The sequence below is a fragment of the Sinocyclocheilus anshuiensis genome, unplaced genomic scaffold, assembly GCF_001515605.1.
Source record: "Sinocyclocheilus anshuiensis isolate Anshui unplaced genomic scaffold, SAMN03320099.WGS_v1.1 scaffold1393, whole genome shotgun sequence".
NCBI lineage: Eukaryota > Metazoa > Chordata > Actinopteri > Cypriniformes > Cyprinidae > Sinocyclocheilus > Sinocyclocheilus anshuiensis.
Genome location: NW_015548343.1, coordinates 699,958 through 714,962, shown reverse-complemented (window position 1 = coordinate 714,962; position 15,005 = coordinate 699,958). Strand labels below are relative to the sequence as shown.

The 15,005-nt window shown below is 36.4% G+C and overlaps 1 protein-coding gene across 3 annotated transcripts in view; it reads left to right on the top strand.

Moving 5' to 3' along the window:
- The window catches only part of arhgef2a (Rho guanine nucleotide exchange factor (GEF) 2a), a 51,921-nt gene that overhangs the window by 32,729 nt on the left and 4,187 nt on the right, over positions 1-15,005 (top strand). For 2 of the 3 annotated variants that reach the window (XM_016444538.1, XM_016444540.1), the window contains 19 exons: positions 3,649-3,716; positions 3,862-3,925; positions 4,126-4,255; positions 4,745-4,854; positions 5,536-5,679; positions 6,284-6,534; positions 6,990-7,115; positions 8,471-8,588; positions 8,818-9,066; positions 9,218-9,294; positions 9,439-9,614; positions 10,580-10,647; positions 11,006-11,194; positions 12,094-12,192; positions 12,287-12,336; positions 12,769-12,810; positions 13,770-13,820; positions 13,927-14,238; positions 14,435-14,609. In XM_016444538.1, the coding sequence (XP_016300024.1) occupies positions 3,649-3,716; positions 3,862-3,925; positions 4,126-4,255; positions 4,745-4,854; positions 5,536-5,679; positions 6,284-6,534; positions 6,990-7,115; positions 8,471-8,588; positions 8,818-9,066; positions 9,218-9,294; positions 9,439-9,614; positions 10,580-10,647; positions 11,006-11,194; positions 12,094-12,192; positions 12,287-12,336; positions 12,769-12,810; positions 13,770-13,820; positions 13,927-14,238; positions 14,435-14,609 (2,499 nt within the window). Of the gene's footprint in view, positions 1-3,648; positions 3,717-3,861; positions 3,926-4,125; positions 4,256-4,492; positions 4,499-4,744; positions 4,855-5,535; positions 5,680-6,283; positions 6,535-6,989; positions 7,116-8,470; positions 8,589-8,817; positions 9,067-9,217; positions 9,295-9,438; positions 9,615-10,579; positions 10,648-11,005; positions 11,195-12,093; positions 12,193-12,286; positions 12,337-12,768; positions 12,811-13,769; positions 13,821-13,926; positions 14,239-14,434; positions 14,610-15,005 lie in introns of all 3 variants that reach the window. The other variant, XM_016444539.1, reaches the window with a different exon arrangement.

Genomic DNA, 15,005 nt, shown 5'->3' with positions numbered 1-15,005 from the left:
AGACCTGGTACAAGTCCAAAAAGCTGATTCCCAAGACTATAGGATATTCTAGTTTCTTTCCCCCATCTGATTTTTTTCACTATTTTCATAGTCTGCCTGATAAATGCTTTGAAAGGTGACAGCATACACTCTTAAAAATAAAGGTGCTTCAAAAGGTTCTTCAAGCGATGCCATAGAGGAACCATTTTTGGTTCTACAAAGAACCATTCAGTCAAAGGTTCTTTAAAGAACCATTTCTTTCTTACCTTTTTATAATCTGAAGAACCTTCTTTCGCCACAAAGAACCTTTTGTGAAACAGAAAGGTTCTTCAGATGTTAAAGGTTTTTTATCGAACCATTTAGACAAAAAGGTTCTTCTATGGCATCGTGAAGACTCAAGAGTGTACCTCTCCCAAATAAGCCAACTGATTGGAGGTATCATTCATGTAGGACTCATGAATAAGTATTTAACTTTGTGCTGATGTTTAATACTTATGGTTAGGGATCTGAACACAACCTTAATGATAAGTATGAGCGGTAGTAATTGTGATTAGACACTGATTATAAGTAAAGTATAATAGCATTACCGTTCTTGATTAATGTTTGCTTACATCCTGTTGATGAAAACCCCAGGAATAAATGCTCCTGACGAAACCCTAGGAGGAGCTTGTTTGCGATCCTGCCAATCACATCACAGAGGCTATAAAAACAGCCACTTACCTCACTCCTTCCAATGATTTTTTCTGGCTTTCTTCCCCCATCCCAACTCCCCTGCTCTCTTTCCATGATTGTCTCCAGGACTTTGAGCTTGAGACGAACATAAGCCTCTTTATTACTTAGAAGCAACACCTGTCTACCCATTCCCTCTTTCACATTACATATATGTGTTGCAACCCTGAACTGCTGTCTTGAGTCTTATAATGTGGTGAAATGGAGAGTATGTGGAATATTTTTAGTGGCTGGTCTACCCTAGCATGCCAAGATAACACACACACACACACACATCTTAAAGTTAGATGTCTGGATAGTTTCTTTATGCAAACACAGCCCTGCAATGGCAAGCGTTTTCACACACACACACACACATATATATATATATATATATGCTTACATGATAAAATGCATAAAAAAATAACATTTTAGAGACATTAATACTCATTCTTAAAGGATGCATTTGTGGCATAATGTCGATTACCACAGAAGATAATTTTCCGTTTTTTACAAAATCGTGGTTCCAGCAAGGCATTTACAATAAAAGTAAACAGGGTGACGCTCTTGAAGGGTTTAAAAGCAGTCAATGGTTATTTTAGCTGTATTTTAGCTTCTTGACTTTTTGTTGTCATGGAAGAGTTGAAGTATTGAAATTAACTTTGCGCAGACAGGGTTAGTAGTGTTTTATCACATTAGTCTCGTGTTAATATGTATAATGTTATATATGTATAATGTGGAACAAGTTAAAATTATTATGCTACAAACATAACTTAAGTGAGTAACTTCCATTAAACCTGAATAGCTGTTGCACTCTCACACCCTTTCCTGTTTAGCTGTGCTCATGTCTCATTTCTTGTTCTCTGTTTTACTATTGTTTTTAGCTTCTTCCTTATTTTGTCATCGAGATCAGATTTCAAGACCAGACAGTATGAGCCACTCACTGATGAGCTGCTCTATGCTCGGCTGCTCTGGTCTGGGTATTGATTGCACTGAGAGCCTGTGTGGGTGTTGGAACATGTAGTTTGTGCCTCTGTACACAGCTAGAGAGAGAGAGCAAAGGCCATTTGAACCAAACACCTTTGAGTGGGATCAGATTTACACTAGATCTTAAAGAGAATTAGATAAATGTAGGCTATATGCATAAAGATGCTGTTTTATTTAATGTTTCGTAGAAGTAAAAGGAAAAGGGAATAAGGATGTGAAAAAAACTACATATTTTAAAATGAACTTAGTGGGTTGTCTGAATAACATAAACACTGGATAAAGATAAAGCACTTAAAACACTGTTAAAGTGAGTCACAGTGCAACTGCAAAAGACATCTGTTTGTATGCATAAGGCTGTAGCGGTGTAGCTTGAAAGGGCATGTATTTCATATTATAAAGAGTCTGTCAGCTATGTATGTGTATATAATGTAATATTATATATATGTATACACTACCATTTAACGGTTTGGGGTCAATAACATTTTAATTGATACTTTTATTGAGCAAGGATTCATTCAATCGAGAAAAAAGTGACAGACTTTTCGAATGTGACAAATAGTTTCTACTTCAAATAAATGCTGTTCTTTATATTCATCAAAAATCCTGAAACAAATGTATCACGGTTTTCACAAAAATATTAAGCAGCACAAATATTTTCAGGATTGATGATAATAATAGGAAATGTTACTTTAGCAGCAAATCAGCATATTAGAATGATTTCTGAAGGATCTCGTGACACTGAAGACTGGATTAATGGCTGGAATAAATAATATTTTATAATATTATTGTTTTTACTGTATTTGTAATAAAATAATTGCAGCCTTGGTGAGTATAAGAAATTTCTTACCAACCCCAAAATTTAAAATGATGAATATATACAGCATAAAGCAAAGTGAATATATAGCAAAGCAAAATCTATTTAATTCTCTTAGAGAGCAATGAGATTAAATGAGGAGCGAATTGAGACCTGCTTCAGTTATTTTTATGGACAAATGGACATTTCTACTGTAATTTATGTCTATTTTTTAAATAAAATGTTCCTCTACAGTGCTTCATTTCTGAGATGCTCTGCTGCTCCTTGGGTGATTATTTTGAGTCGTTAAGGTGTATGTTGTCATTCGGGCCAGGGAAACCCCGCCGGAGCCCAGCCACCCTCAAAACAGGAAGCAAAGCCGTTCTGAAACAATAGGGGTTCAGAGACAAAAGCAATATGGCGTAACCAGAGAAAACGTTCAGTGACTAGTAGCATGCCAGAAAGGAGATCTAGAACAAGCATTTTAACACAGACATGGACAGAGGTCAAGAGGGAGAGAAAGAGAGGCAAAAAATTGGTATGGTACATCTGAGATTTACTTAAAGGGGTCATATGATGCTGCTAAAAAGGATGTAGGTATGTGGGGGCGTGTTAGAACGAGCCGTTTTAGGTAGGTGTGGCTGACTCTTAACTTTTATAAAGAATATCTCTTTGGATTTGAGACTTTAGTCTTTGCAACTTTACAGATCTTTTTATGCACCAAGAGCTTGTAACACTCCCAAGAGAAAGGAAAAATTGAAATCGCATCATATGACCCCTTTAATTATTTGCTGTAATTTTGGAGAGGATAGGAGGTTAGAGTACAGGTTAGATGGAAATTTTATGTATTTCCATACTGGAAAATACATTGTAAGCCACTAGCTTTGTTTGAAACCCCGGTGGTTGGTTTCTCGCTGGTTTTAGCTGATAGATCATCTTAGACCAACAATAAACCAGCTACTTATCAGTCTAACATAGTCAAGATTGTTTTTGGCACATAGTGGTAAGTCAGCCAGCTAATGACTAACTTAGACCAACCAGAAATCAAATTAAGATTTACGTGACCATGAGAAGATCACAGTCATCATTTATCACATTTCCGTATAAATGTGAATGTGTGAAGATTTTACTGTCTGATGACGAAATAAAATAACAGTGGTTTTGCTGTCTTTTTTTTCCAGCCTGTAATGTCACCATCCACAACCGCTGCAGGGACACACTACCAAACTGTGTCAAAATGAAACAAAAGGTGGGATATTAGTGCACACACTTGTCAAATGGGTTACTTGGACCACAGACTTGCAGACACTGGCTTTGATTCATGGTATGATGTAGAAGAAATGTAAATATCTAAATATGTGATAAATTTGATCTGTCTGTATGTGTCACAATAGCAACAGAAACTGGCGCTGATGAGGAACAATTCAGCCTATCAGAATGTGACGCTGAGGAATAAAGGTGAGGATGTGATGGAAACAAGTGCGCTGTTTACATCTGATATTAACATGTTTCAGGTGATCGAGTCACAAGTGGCATGCGTGTTCTGTGACTAGCTGTGATTAGATATCAGTGAGAGGATCATTTGAATATGATTGACCAAAATTGAGTAATACCAGGTCTTAACATGACATTACTCTCTTTTTTCTGCCTCTCTGAAGCCCATTTAAAGGAAAGGCCGAACTCTGCCATCTACCCATCAGACAGTCTTCGCCAGTCACTTCTGGGGTCCCGTCGCGGACGGTCTTCCCTCTTACTTTCAAAGAGCGTCTCCACCAATAACATTGCAGGGTGAGTGACAGAAATGACAGACAGATGCATAAAATGGGCTCTTGTCAGTAAAATGTACCAACAAATCACTAAATGAACAAGTCCCTAGTTTATAAATACTGTGAAAATGCTATTTAAATCACATTTTTCTTTTGTTGTTAAATATCTACAGTATATATAGAGAGACAGCTCCCATCACTGTAATTTTTATCTTTTTGTGGTTTTGTGTGTGTGTGTGTGTGTTTGTGGCTATTTTAGTTTAATGTAAGCAGTTTTGTTGGAATGTTGTACATTAGTCATTATTTTTTAAATTCTTTTAATATATTTTTATTTTCAATTTGTTAAGTGTTTTTTTGTTGTTTCTGTGGTGATTATGATGCCTGCCTCTCATTTTGTCGTATTTTGTTTTGTGTACTTTTTTTGTGTGTCTTTTGCATGGGATTGCATGCATACGTGTACATCTGTTTGCATGCATGCACATGGTGTGTGTGTGTGTGCATGTGCGTGTAGGACTCTGAATGATGACTCTCCTCTGGGGCTGCGTAGGATCTTGTCTCAATCCACAGACTCACTCAACTTCAGGAGCAGAACCATGTCCATGGAGTCACTCAATGATGAGGGTGAGACACACAAAACACCACACAAGGACACACATGCATTCAAACACAGTAGATATACATTAAAATATACATAAAGGTTTGAAATAAGTAAGATTTTATTAAAGAAATGAATCCTTAACCAGCATTAAAGCATTTTCTAGCATATCCATCATTTTATCACAATAAAGACATTTCTAACGTCCATAAAATATTAAGCAGCATAACTGTTTTCAACATTGATAATAATTTGAAATATTTCTGAGCACCAAATCAGCATATTAGAATGATTTCTGGAGGATCATGTGACACTGAAAACTGGAATAATGGCTGCTGAAAATTCAGGAATAAATAACATTTTAAAATATATTACAATAGAAAACTGTTATTTTTAAATGGCTATAATATTTCATAATATTCACAATTTTTACTATGTTTTTGATCCAAATAAATGCAGCCTTGGTGACCATAAGAGACTATGTTCAAAAACATTAAATTTTACTGACTGCAAACTTTTGAATGGTAATGTATCTTATAAATTAAATTCTTATAAAGAAATATTTATTTTTAGGAAATTTAGAGCTGCATTTTTGATTGGTGTGATTGGCTGTTGACCAGTTCCAAAATTCCATGACCAACCTGTTTGCCTTCAAGCTGAAGTTATAATACAGAAATGGTTATTGTTATCCTTCCTTTTGCTTCTAGGAGAGGGCTACTTCACCTCACTGCTGGAAGATCTGGAGGATGAAGGCCAGGAGTTTGAAGCAGATTCCTGGAGCATGGCAGTAGATTCCACCTACTTACAGACCCACCGTAAAGATGTTATCAAGAGGCAGGACGTCATCTATGGTTAGAAAAAAGTGCAGATCCAAGTCTAAAATCAAAGTATGTTTATGACTGTAAATGGGCCGGTGACTCTGAAACCCGATAAAAATGCTATTAATTGCTCCCAAATAAACAGCAATGTCTTTCCAGATGCTGTATTTACTTTTCTGAGAATGAAAATGAGCCATTGAGGGATAGATGTCTGTTCAAGTACTCTTTTAATGTCTTATATTAAAATATATTAAATAAAAAATAAATGGCCTATATTAAAATTCCACACAAAAAAATGCTATAAGTGAATTTATGTATCACAACATTATAATGTGGATATTCACATTTAGATTTGCTTAAGATTAACTTTAAGGGAGTTTTAGATGACTGAAAGGATAATCTAAAAATAAAAATGAAAGAAATGAACATGTACAATGTTTTGTCGGCTGAACAATCTGCACCAAGGTACACAGATGGAATGAACTGTATTTCTGTGCCTTACTACGTTGTTTTCCTTCAAATCAAATGTAATATGGTGTCTACCCTTAATAAGGACATTCATTTGGGTTACATGTCCAACAAAGGCCCATTAACTGTTGTATTTTACACCTTAACAACCTCTCCGATATCATTTCAGAGCTGATCCAGACGGAGCTCCATCACGTTCGGACCCTGCGGATCATGGATGGGGTGTTCAGGCGGGGTATGCTGGAGGAGGTGCAGCTAGAGCCGGGGGTCGTGCACGTGCTGTTCCCCTGCCTGGAGCGCCTGCTGACGCTTCACATGCACTTCCTCACGCAGCTCCTCACACGGCGCGCTCACAGCCTGCAACCTGAGAGCACAAACAATTTCACCATCACTCAGATCAGCGATTTGCTAATACAACAGGTAGGAGGGCAATTGTTAGTTTAGGTGGGCGGAGTGAGTAAGCATGTGGTTACATTTTGCCTGCCTTATGTGATTTTGGATGAACGTATCGGTTTTAATTGCCAGTTTAAAGTGTGACATATAAATGAGAGCTTTCAATTTAATGCATTAATGTAAAAAAAAATAAACAGGGTTAATCAAGCAACAGTGCAACAAAATTGAATGGTTCTGCGGATGTGTTGTAAAAGGGTTTTAAAACTACTTTTAACACAGCACCTTAAAAAATATCATACATTCGTTGCATTGCAAATGCATGATTTTGTATGAGAAAAGGAGTTAAAATGTCAAAAATAAAGAAAAAGTGACAAATGGAAATTGAAACGTCATTCTCTGAATATATGAGAGTGGGAGGCTGAAAGCTTTCAGGTTTCAAGGAGCAAAATGTTCATAGTGCACTGTCTTTGTGTGTACGTCAGTTCTCAGGTCAGTGCGCTGACGAGATGCTGAAGACGTATTCTGAGTTCTGCAGTCGACATATGAAGGCTGTCAAACTCTACAAAGAGCTGCTGGCCAGAGACAAGAGACTGCAGCTCTTTATACGGGTAAGAACAAGAGTGGCGGACGAGGGTGTTTGCCGTCCGGGTGCGTTTCGTGTTTGCATAACCGGGTCAGGTGTTGTCTCGTGTGTTGCTAGTGGGAGGACAGAGTGCTACTGAGTGATGAATGATGGTGGGCGGGTGCATTAATGGATTAAATGCCTGCAAACTCTCATAGATGTGTGAATCATCAGATTTCCAGGTATCATGATCATGTTCGGCTCTTGTGTTTTATTTTAGTTCGTAATAGCTTAGTGTGGGGCTGTCACGATAACAAAACTGGTGACATGTCTCAATTATCGATGCCACAGCAGTAACTACTATGCTAATGAAAGCACTCCTTTTATTTAAAAAGTTAAATATTGTCAGAGCAGTGATGTGGAAGGTGTTGGGCCCATGGTGAGACCCATGCTTGTCTGTCAACTTTCTTGTCAAAATCTCTGCTTTCCTATTTTAATAAAGACAGAAAGCCAACAAAAGATTTAAATATTAATATAAATATTAACAATTTAGGGATGTGCCAGCAGTAAGCTTCTGTTAAATCTCTGGTAAATATCTGATATTGTTAACAAATTATATTAATAATTAATAACAACAACAACAATAATATTTATTTGTTTGTTTGTTTGTATCAGCATCAAAAGCCTTTTTTTTCAGCAAGATCAAAGTATTTTAAAGAAGATTCTGACTGAAATATGTACTGTGTTATATATTGTTTATATATTTACTATATTATATATTACAAAAAAATTTGTCTGATACTATTAAATGGCTGATATTAAATTAATTAATTCATTAATTTTAATAATAATAATAATAACTAATTTCAGTAGTAGTAGTAGTAGTAGTATTACATTTCTTCTATTGCCATATCAGCATCAAAAGCTATTTTCATTGCAAGGTTGAAAGAATTTTAAAACAAAAAATACTGGCCAAAATGAAAATGTATACTATATTATTATATACAGTTTTTATAGTTATTACTAAATATAAAATAAACACCAATAAATGTACATTTGTTGTAAATGCGACGAGTGAATTTAGGCATCACAACATTAGAATGTACAGTATGAAAAATGGATTTCTCTTTGGGAAAGTTTTCAAGTACTTTTAAGTAATTTTATTACAGTCAGACTTCTATTTATAAATGAGTGTTTTAGTCATTAAATATTTGCTTGGTTAGCTTTAAGCTCACTTAAATTAGTTCTAGCTTATTAGACATGATGTTATGATGCCTGTCTAAAACCAGTGTTCTTTAAGTGCCTTCATACACAAATCTGGCTGACTGCTGTAGATTTTTGACACAACCTTAAAGTGTGTTTAGTTACCAGTCCATTTATCATTGTCTTTGTCTCTCTCAGAGGGTGAGTCGGCGTCCTCTACTGCGTCGTCACGGGTTCCAGGAGTGCATCCTATTGGTCACTCAGCGCATCACTAAATACCCCGTTCTGGTGCAGCGTATCTATGACAACACCAAAGGTAAGACACAGGCATATAAATGTTGCCAATGTCAATATATAACTGTATTCCAGTAGCTGCTCACCTCCGGCCTTCCTTCCACAGTCTATACACTTTTCAGTGTCCCTTTAATATAATATGTATAATTTAAAAATAATTTTAAATTTAAGAAATGTGTATTATATATATACGTCATAAAATGCCCCTGGTTATGGACTTTTTAGACTGACTTTTGTGTGTAACAATGCAGACAATCCAGAGGAAGCTGCAGGTCTGTCTCAGTCAATGTCTTGTATGCGGGAGCTGCTCTGTTCGGTGGACCAGCAGGTGTTGGAGCTTGAAAGGACACAGCGGCTGCAGGAGATCCGGTCCAGGGTTGACCCGCGGGCCGAGGCCAAACTTCGCTCCGGAGCCCTGTTCAGACCAGCCGAACTGCTCCGCAGGCAGCTGATACATGAAGGCACGCTGCTCTGGAAAACGCCCAGCTCTCGCCTCAAAGGTAGAGGAGACTGTGGCTGTTTATGAGGAAGTGTGATGTGATATGTGTCTGTGTGAGAGGAAGAGACACACACATGTTATTGTATTAGCTGACATGCAATGTGCTGTGGGTGTTTTAATGTACAGAATTTCCCGTTTTCTTTGTGTTCTAGATGTTCAGGTTATGTTGATGACTGATATTCTAGTATTCTTGCAAGAGAAAGATCAACGGTTCATCTTTGCTAGTTTGGTAAGTTACTTTGCAATTATTAAAGTATTAAACTTTTGCATGTAACATGCTGTGATAACCCATTTTACTAAGAGGAATGTGCTGTTTGTAAAAAATATTTGTGCACAGATAAGAATATTTATTTTCTTCTCATTCTCTCTGTAGGATAAGTCTGCTGTGGTCTCACTGCAGACTCTCTTGGTCCGAGACATAGCCAATCAGGAGCGAGGCTTGTTCCTGATCAGCAGTGAGTCCAGCCCACCTGAGATGTACGAGCTCTATGCGGCATCTAAAGACGACAGAAACACCTGGATACGGCTCATACAGCAAACCATCAGCAGGTAAATGCATGCAAAAACACGCTCTTTACAGTCCACACAGCACCCACAGCTGCCATTTGACTTTTTTTTGCCATCTCTCTTTGCAAATGAATGGAAAATCCCATGAAAGCACTTTTCTGTATTGTTCCTTTGTATTTTCTCTTGAATCAGGACGTTGGGGCAGGACATTTCAAAGGGATATGTCAGTTCTGTGGGAAGCTTGACTTGCCAATAGCCTTTGTTTACGTTACAGCTCAGCAAAAACAAACTTGACAGCTTGCAAGGGGCACCTTTCCAAAAAATATAAAGACATCTAAGAAAAGATACCATTTATACTATGTGGAAAAAATAGTAAGAGTGACATTACAGGGGCAATAATGTCTAATAATGTATTTAGTTAGTTAGTAGTACTAGTTTTAATATTATTAATATTTATAATTAATAATTTAATAGTGGTAATGGTTATTTTATTCTTCATATTACTATTCATAATAAGAAAAATAATGATGTACTATTATATTATTTATATAATTATTAAAAAATGTTATTATTATTATTTATTAATTATTAATAATGATTTATATTTATGTTTTTTTTTAATCTGTCTTTACTCACAAAAAAAATCATCCTAATACCCTCTTGCTGCCCCCATGGAAGTCCCCGGACTGCAGTTTTAAAACCCCCTGCTATACACTGACACTTTCAAAATGAATAAATTCTAACCACTTCCTTCAGAAAAAAATAAATTAGCAAAGAAAGTGCAAGCATTAGTCCATTTTCAGTTTCATTCAAAAACTGTATCAAGTGACTAATTCTTTTGGTCCATTTTCCCAGAAGAGAAAGACTGTAAATTTTAAATTTGTATACTTGTTAAATGCAGGGGCACTAGTGTATATGACTGCAGTGCTAGTGGACATCCACTAAAAGGCACTAAACTACCATTTCTAATGGTCATTCTCATTTACCTTCATTGTTTTGTCACACAGCTGTCCATCAAGAGAAGAATTCCCTCTTATAGAAACAGAGGACAAGGCCCTTCTGCGAAGACTCAAAGGTTTGCTTTAATCACTAACGCACACACATTCACACTCCCAACACTGGGATTTTTTTCAAAAGATGAATCACTACTGTATGTTAAGGATTGATAGAAGCATAAAATTGTTCTGAAAAGCTCAAAAGAGCTTTCACCCATCTGTCAGATCAGTTGGTTACCTATCACAAGGCATTTTCTCGAAACAAACAAGCTAGCTAGTAAAAAAAAAAAAGTTTTCTTGACATGTACAGATTTCTATGCGCCTTGACATCTTTACACTGAATTTGAAGGCAGAACAAAGCCACTATCTTGAGTGTAAAGAAGCTGACGTTGATGTTTTATTCAAACAGCACTTTGTTCCTCTTGCTCTCTGTTTCAGCTGATATCCAGCAGAAGGATAGGGAGGTGTTAGAGCTGCTTCAGGAGCGGGTCACCCTGTTCTCTGACTTGGCAGAGGTCATGGGAGGTTATGAGGTCATGCTAGCGTCCTGTTCCAGAAACCTGTTCAGAGCTGAGTCTCCTCAGGCACCTCGCGGGGAACAGCTGCTCACACAGGCCATAACTGAGGGTAAGACAGACAGGATGAAGCAGGGCTGTATGAGGCTGGTTTCACCCACTAGTGCATATTTATTTCACCGCCCATGTTAATAGGTTACAGTATACACACTATGAGTAAGCAGTGCATGGCCACAGAAAAGAAGGTTCAAGTCCAAAACTGGTTTTGCCATGTTAGGTGTTAGGTATTTTGCAAAAAGCACAATGGTAAATTGTTCAATTCTGGTTTTATGTATAATGTAAAAATGTACAGATATTTAAATAAAAGCTTTGAAGATTCAGCATCTGAGCAATTAATACATTTTCATTAATAAATTGCATCTGAATAAATAAATGACAGATTACATTAGTTAAAACAAGCATGTTCAAATATATTTCTGACAGTATTTTTTGTTTGTTTGTTAGATTTTATGTTTATTCATAGATTAAAAATCTTAAATATTTTAGAATATTATATATATATATATATCTTTTTTTTTTACTTTAACAGTAGTGTCTGATGTACATATATTCATATAAAAAGCAAAAGTTTCAGAATTGTAACAATTAAAAACATTTCAGATATATAAAATGTTGACCCAGCCTCTGAATAAATAAATGACAGATCCACAATTTTTTAGTTGTATTTTATATTTGATTTAGTTTGTATAGATTAAAAATCTTTAAATATCTAAAAAATATATTTTAAATATAAAATGATTCAAAATAAAGATATTAAAATATAATAAAATTCATACTTGCTGCCAATGCACCTCTGTCTCTTTTTATTTAAAAAACTAAAAAAGTTTAATATTTTTTTTCCTATTATGGAAAGTTCACAGACCATTTTAACTAAATCTTCTGAGCTCATGCTCAGATCTTCAATAATATCTTGTAAAATGTCATGATGTACCTTTCTCTCGCTCTCTGCAGTGGACAGATTGACAGAGCTGTTATTAGGATCCAATTTTGAGGTTCCTCTGCCCTGCAGTTCCAACGGCCATCACAACAACACTGGAGCGCTAGTAATCAGTAGGTGTCAAATGTAAATGAGTGTGCTTTTAGTGTGTCTGATTGGCTAAATATACCTTTTTATCTGACCATTGTGCTTCCTCCATTCTTCTAGATGGACAAGAGGTATTAGTCAATGGCTCTCAGGAGAACCAAGCTACTCAGGTACACAAAACTAACATTGTTTTGTCAGAAAATAAGCTTATTATTTTGATCTATGTTAGTGAGTTGTTCATTATCACACTTCTCTGGCATCCACATTCACCTGCATCAAATATGCTTCATAAAATGTAATAATTATGCACATAGATGGTTCGATGGTATTGCTGAGTTTTTATGTAATCCTGAAAAAAAAATTTGTCATTTTCCGAGCACATCTGAAACTCGCAGGTTTCCATAGCAACCTGAATCTACCAAAAACTCTCCATCACGACTCAGCACTGGTGCTTGAAAGCTGCGCTTCATCTCCCTTGTCATCGACACATAGCAAGACAGTGCTTTTCAATGTGTGCTGACAAATGAAAGCTTTTTGAATTCATTTGCTGGTTCAGAATTTTAATTGTGTGAATAATGCAAAAACTTCTCTATTCTCTACAGGATGGTAATGGGAATCAAATGGAGGACAAGACACCAAGTGAGGTACTGACATTTTAGGCTTAATGTGTGCTGCCTAGGGATGTGCTGATTATATATCAGCACATATATAACACTAACCGATTATTTTACTTTCTGCATTAGAATCCTTTAAATTGGAGTGACTAGAAAATTAATAATAATAAAACACACTTACACACAAAATAGCTGGTGATTAAAAGCTTAGAATCTGAATTTTGAAATACATATAGACAATGTGGAAAACTCCTAACTTCTGCTTTTTAATTCACTGACAAATTAGAAAATTTTGGATCAGTAACTTATTTTATTCAACAAGGATGCGTTAAGTTGATCAAAGTGACAGTAAAAACATTTATATGTCTATTTATTTAAATGTTACAAAAGATTTTTATTTCAAATAAATGTGTTTTTTTTTGTACTTTCTATTCACCAATGAGTCCTGAATACTTTTAACATTGATTATAAGAAATGTTTCTTGCACAGCAAATCAGCATATTAAAATGATTATTTGGAGTAACGACTGGAGTAATGGCTGTTGAAAATGTAGTTTTGCCATCACATGAATAAATAATATTTTAAAATGTATTAAAATATAAAACAATTATTTCAAATTATAAACCAATGCTTCAACATGGGCCGAGGATCTTCACCTAGTGATGCATGAGACTGATTATGTCTTATGTTACAAAAAGTGCACATAAAAACAAGCAGATAGTCCATAACACATGATTAAGTGAAATGATCGGCTGCAATTCCATGATTGATATGAATTAGTTTTTCAATTTTACGAGTTATATGCAAAAAATATCGCCCTCCACAATACTGTGCATCACTAGCCTCCTATAAATATTTCAAGGCCACCCAAATTTCCAAGCTTATTTGGACTAGTGTGTGTTTTTATATATTTATATTATTTTTATTTATACATTATATTACTATTTTTTTGTTATGTTTTGCATCTGAATGTCTTTTTTGTGTTTCAGGAGGTGTCACAGAGGCTGGTGAATCTCAGTGCTCAGTTACACGCTTTACAGGTATGTGTGCATTGCAAAATACATTTGTCAGATTTTCTTCAAAGCACTGATGTACCTACGGGATCCGAAGTGAACTCAATGAGGCCAAAAACTCATCCTCTCCCAGGGTGTGGTGATACGACAGGACTCCATCTTAGAGCTCTGCCTACGAGAGAGCTCTGTCTCCCCGGCCGCCGCAGGGGCTCGTACAGTTCGCTCCCTGTCCCGGGATGGTGCGAGTGACTTTGGCTCGCTGGGAGAGCTGGCCCTGCTTCAACGGCAGCACAGTCTGCTGCAGGAGGAGCTCGTACGCCTCAGGGGAGCCGAGGGAAAACTCAGGCACAGCGAGAGAGCCAGAGCCCAGCTGGAGAAACAGCTCAGGGATCTTAAGACTAATAGCGCCACTCTAGGGGATGGAGCTGGAAATGCAGGCTCACAGGTGAGTTAATTTTAGAGTGTTTAAAGTTTTTAGTCTAAAGCAGCATTTAAATTCACTTTTGCACTCAGAAGCAATGTTGGACAAGACGGATCTCAGTGCTCTTGAAGTAAACACCACATGACACATACAAAAGTATGTAAGAGCTACAATGTAGTATCTCCCAAATCTCATTCGCTTCTCATTTCCTCTTTTCAAGGCCCCATCAACTCGCAGAGAGAGCGATACTGACAACCCACTGGCTAGCCAGGAGTCGATGGACCAATCAGACGGCCTGCAGGAATGCAGTGATGTGGAAGTGGATGTGATATCTGATGAAGATGATGATGACGAGGTGGATTCGAGGGTGTCTCCCCGTTCAGAAAGTCCCAGAGGTCTGTAGATTGACACAGAATGACATTATTAGAACCGATATAAATACATATACACCCATATAAATATAATATAGAAATAAAATATTTATTTATAGTATGTTTATAATTAATATAATATAAAATAAGTATAAATACATTTATATATAAATATATATTTATATGTATTTGTAATTAAAGGGGTGGTTCATTGCGATTTCACTTTTTTTAACGTTAGTTCGTGTGTAATGTTGCTGTTTGAGCATAAACAATATCTGCAAAGTTACGAAGCTGAAGGTTCAATGCAAACGGAGATATCTTTGAGATGTCTTTTAAAATTCTGGCAGTTTAATGTCTACAAAAACGGCTCGTAGGGACTACAACGAGTTACTTCTCGGGTTCATGACATCACAAAACCCG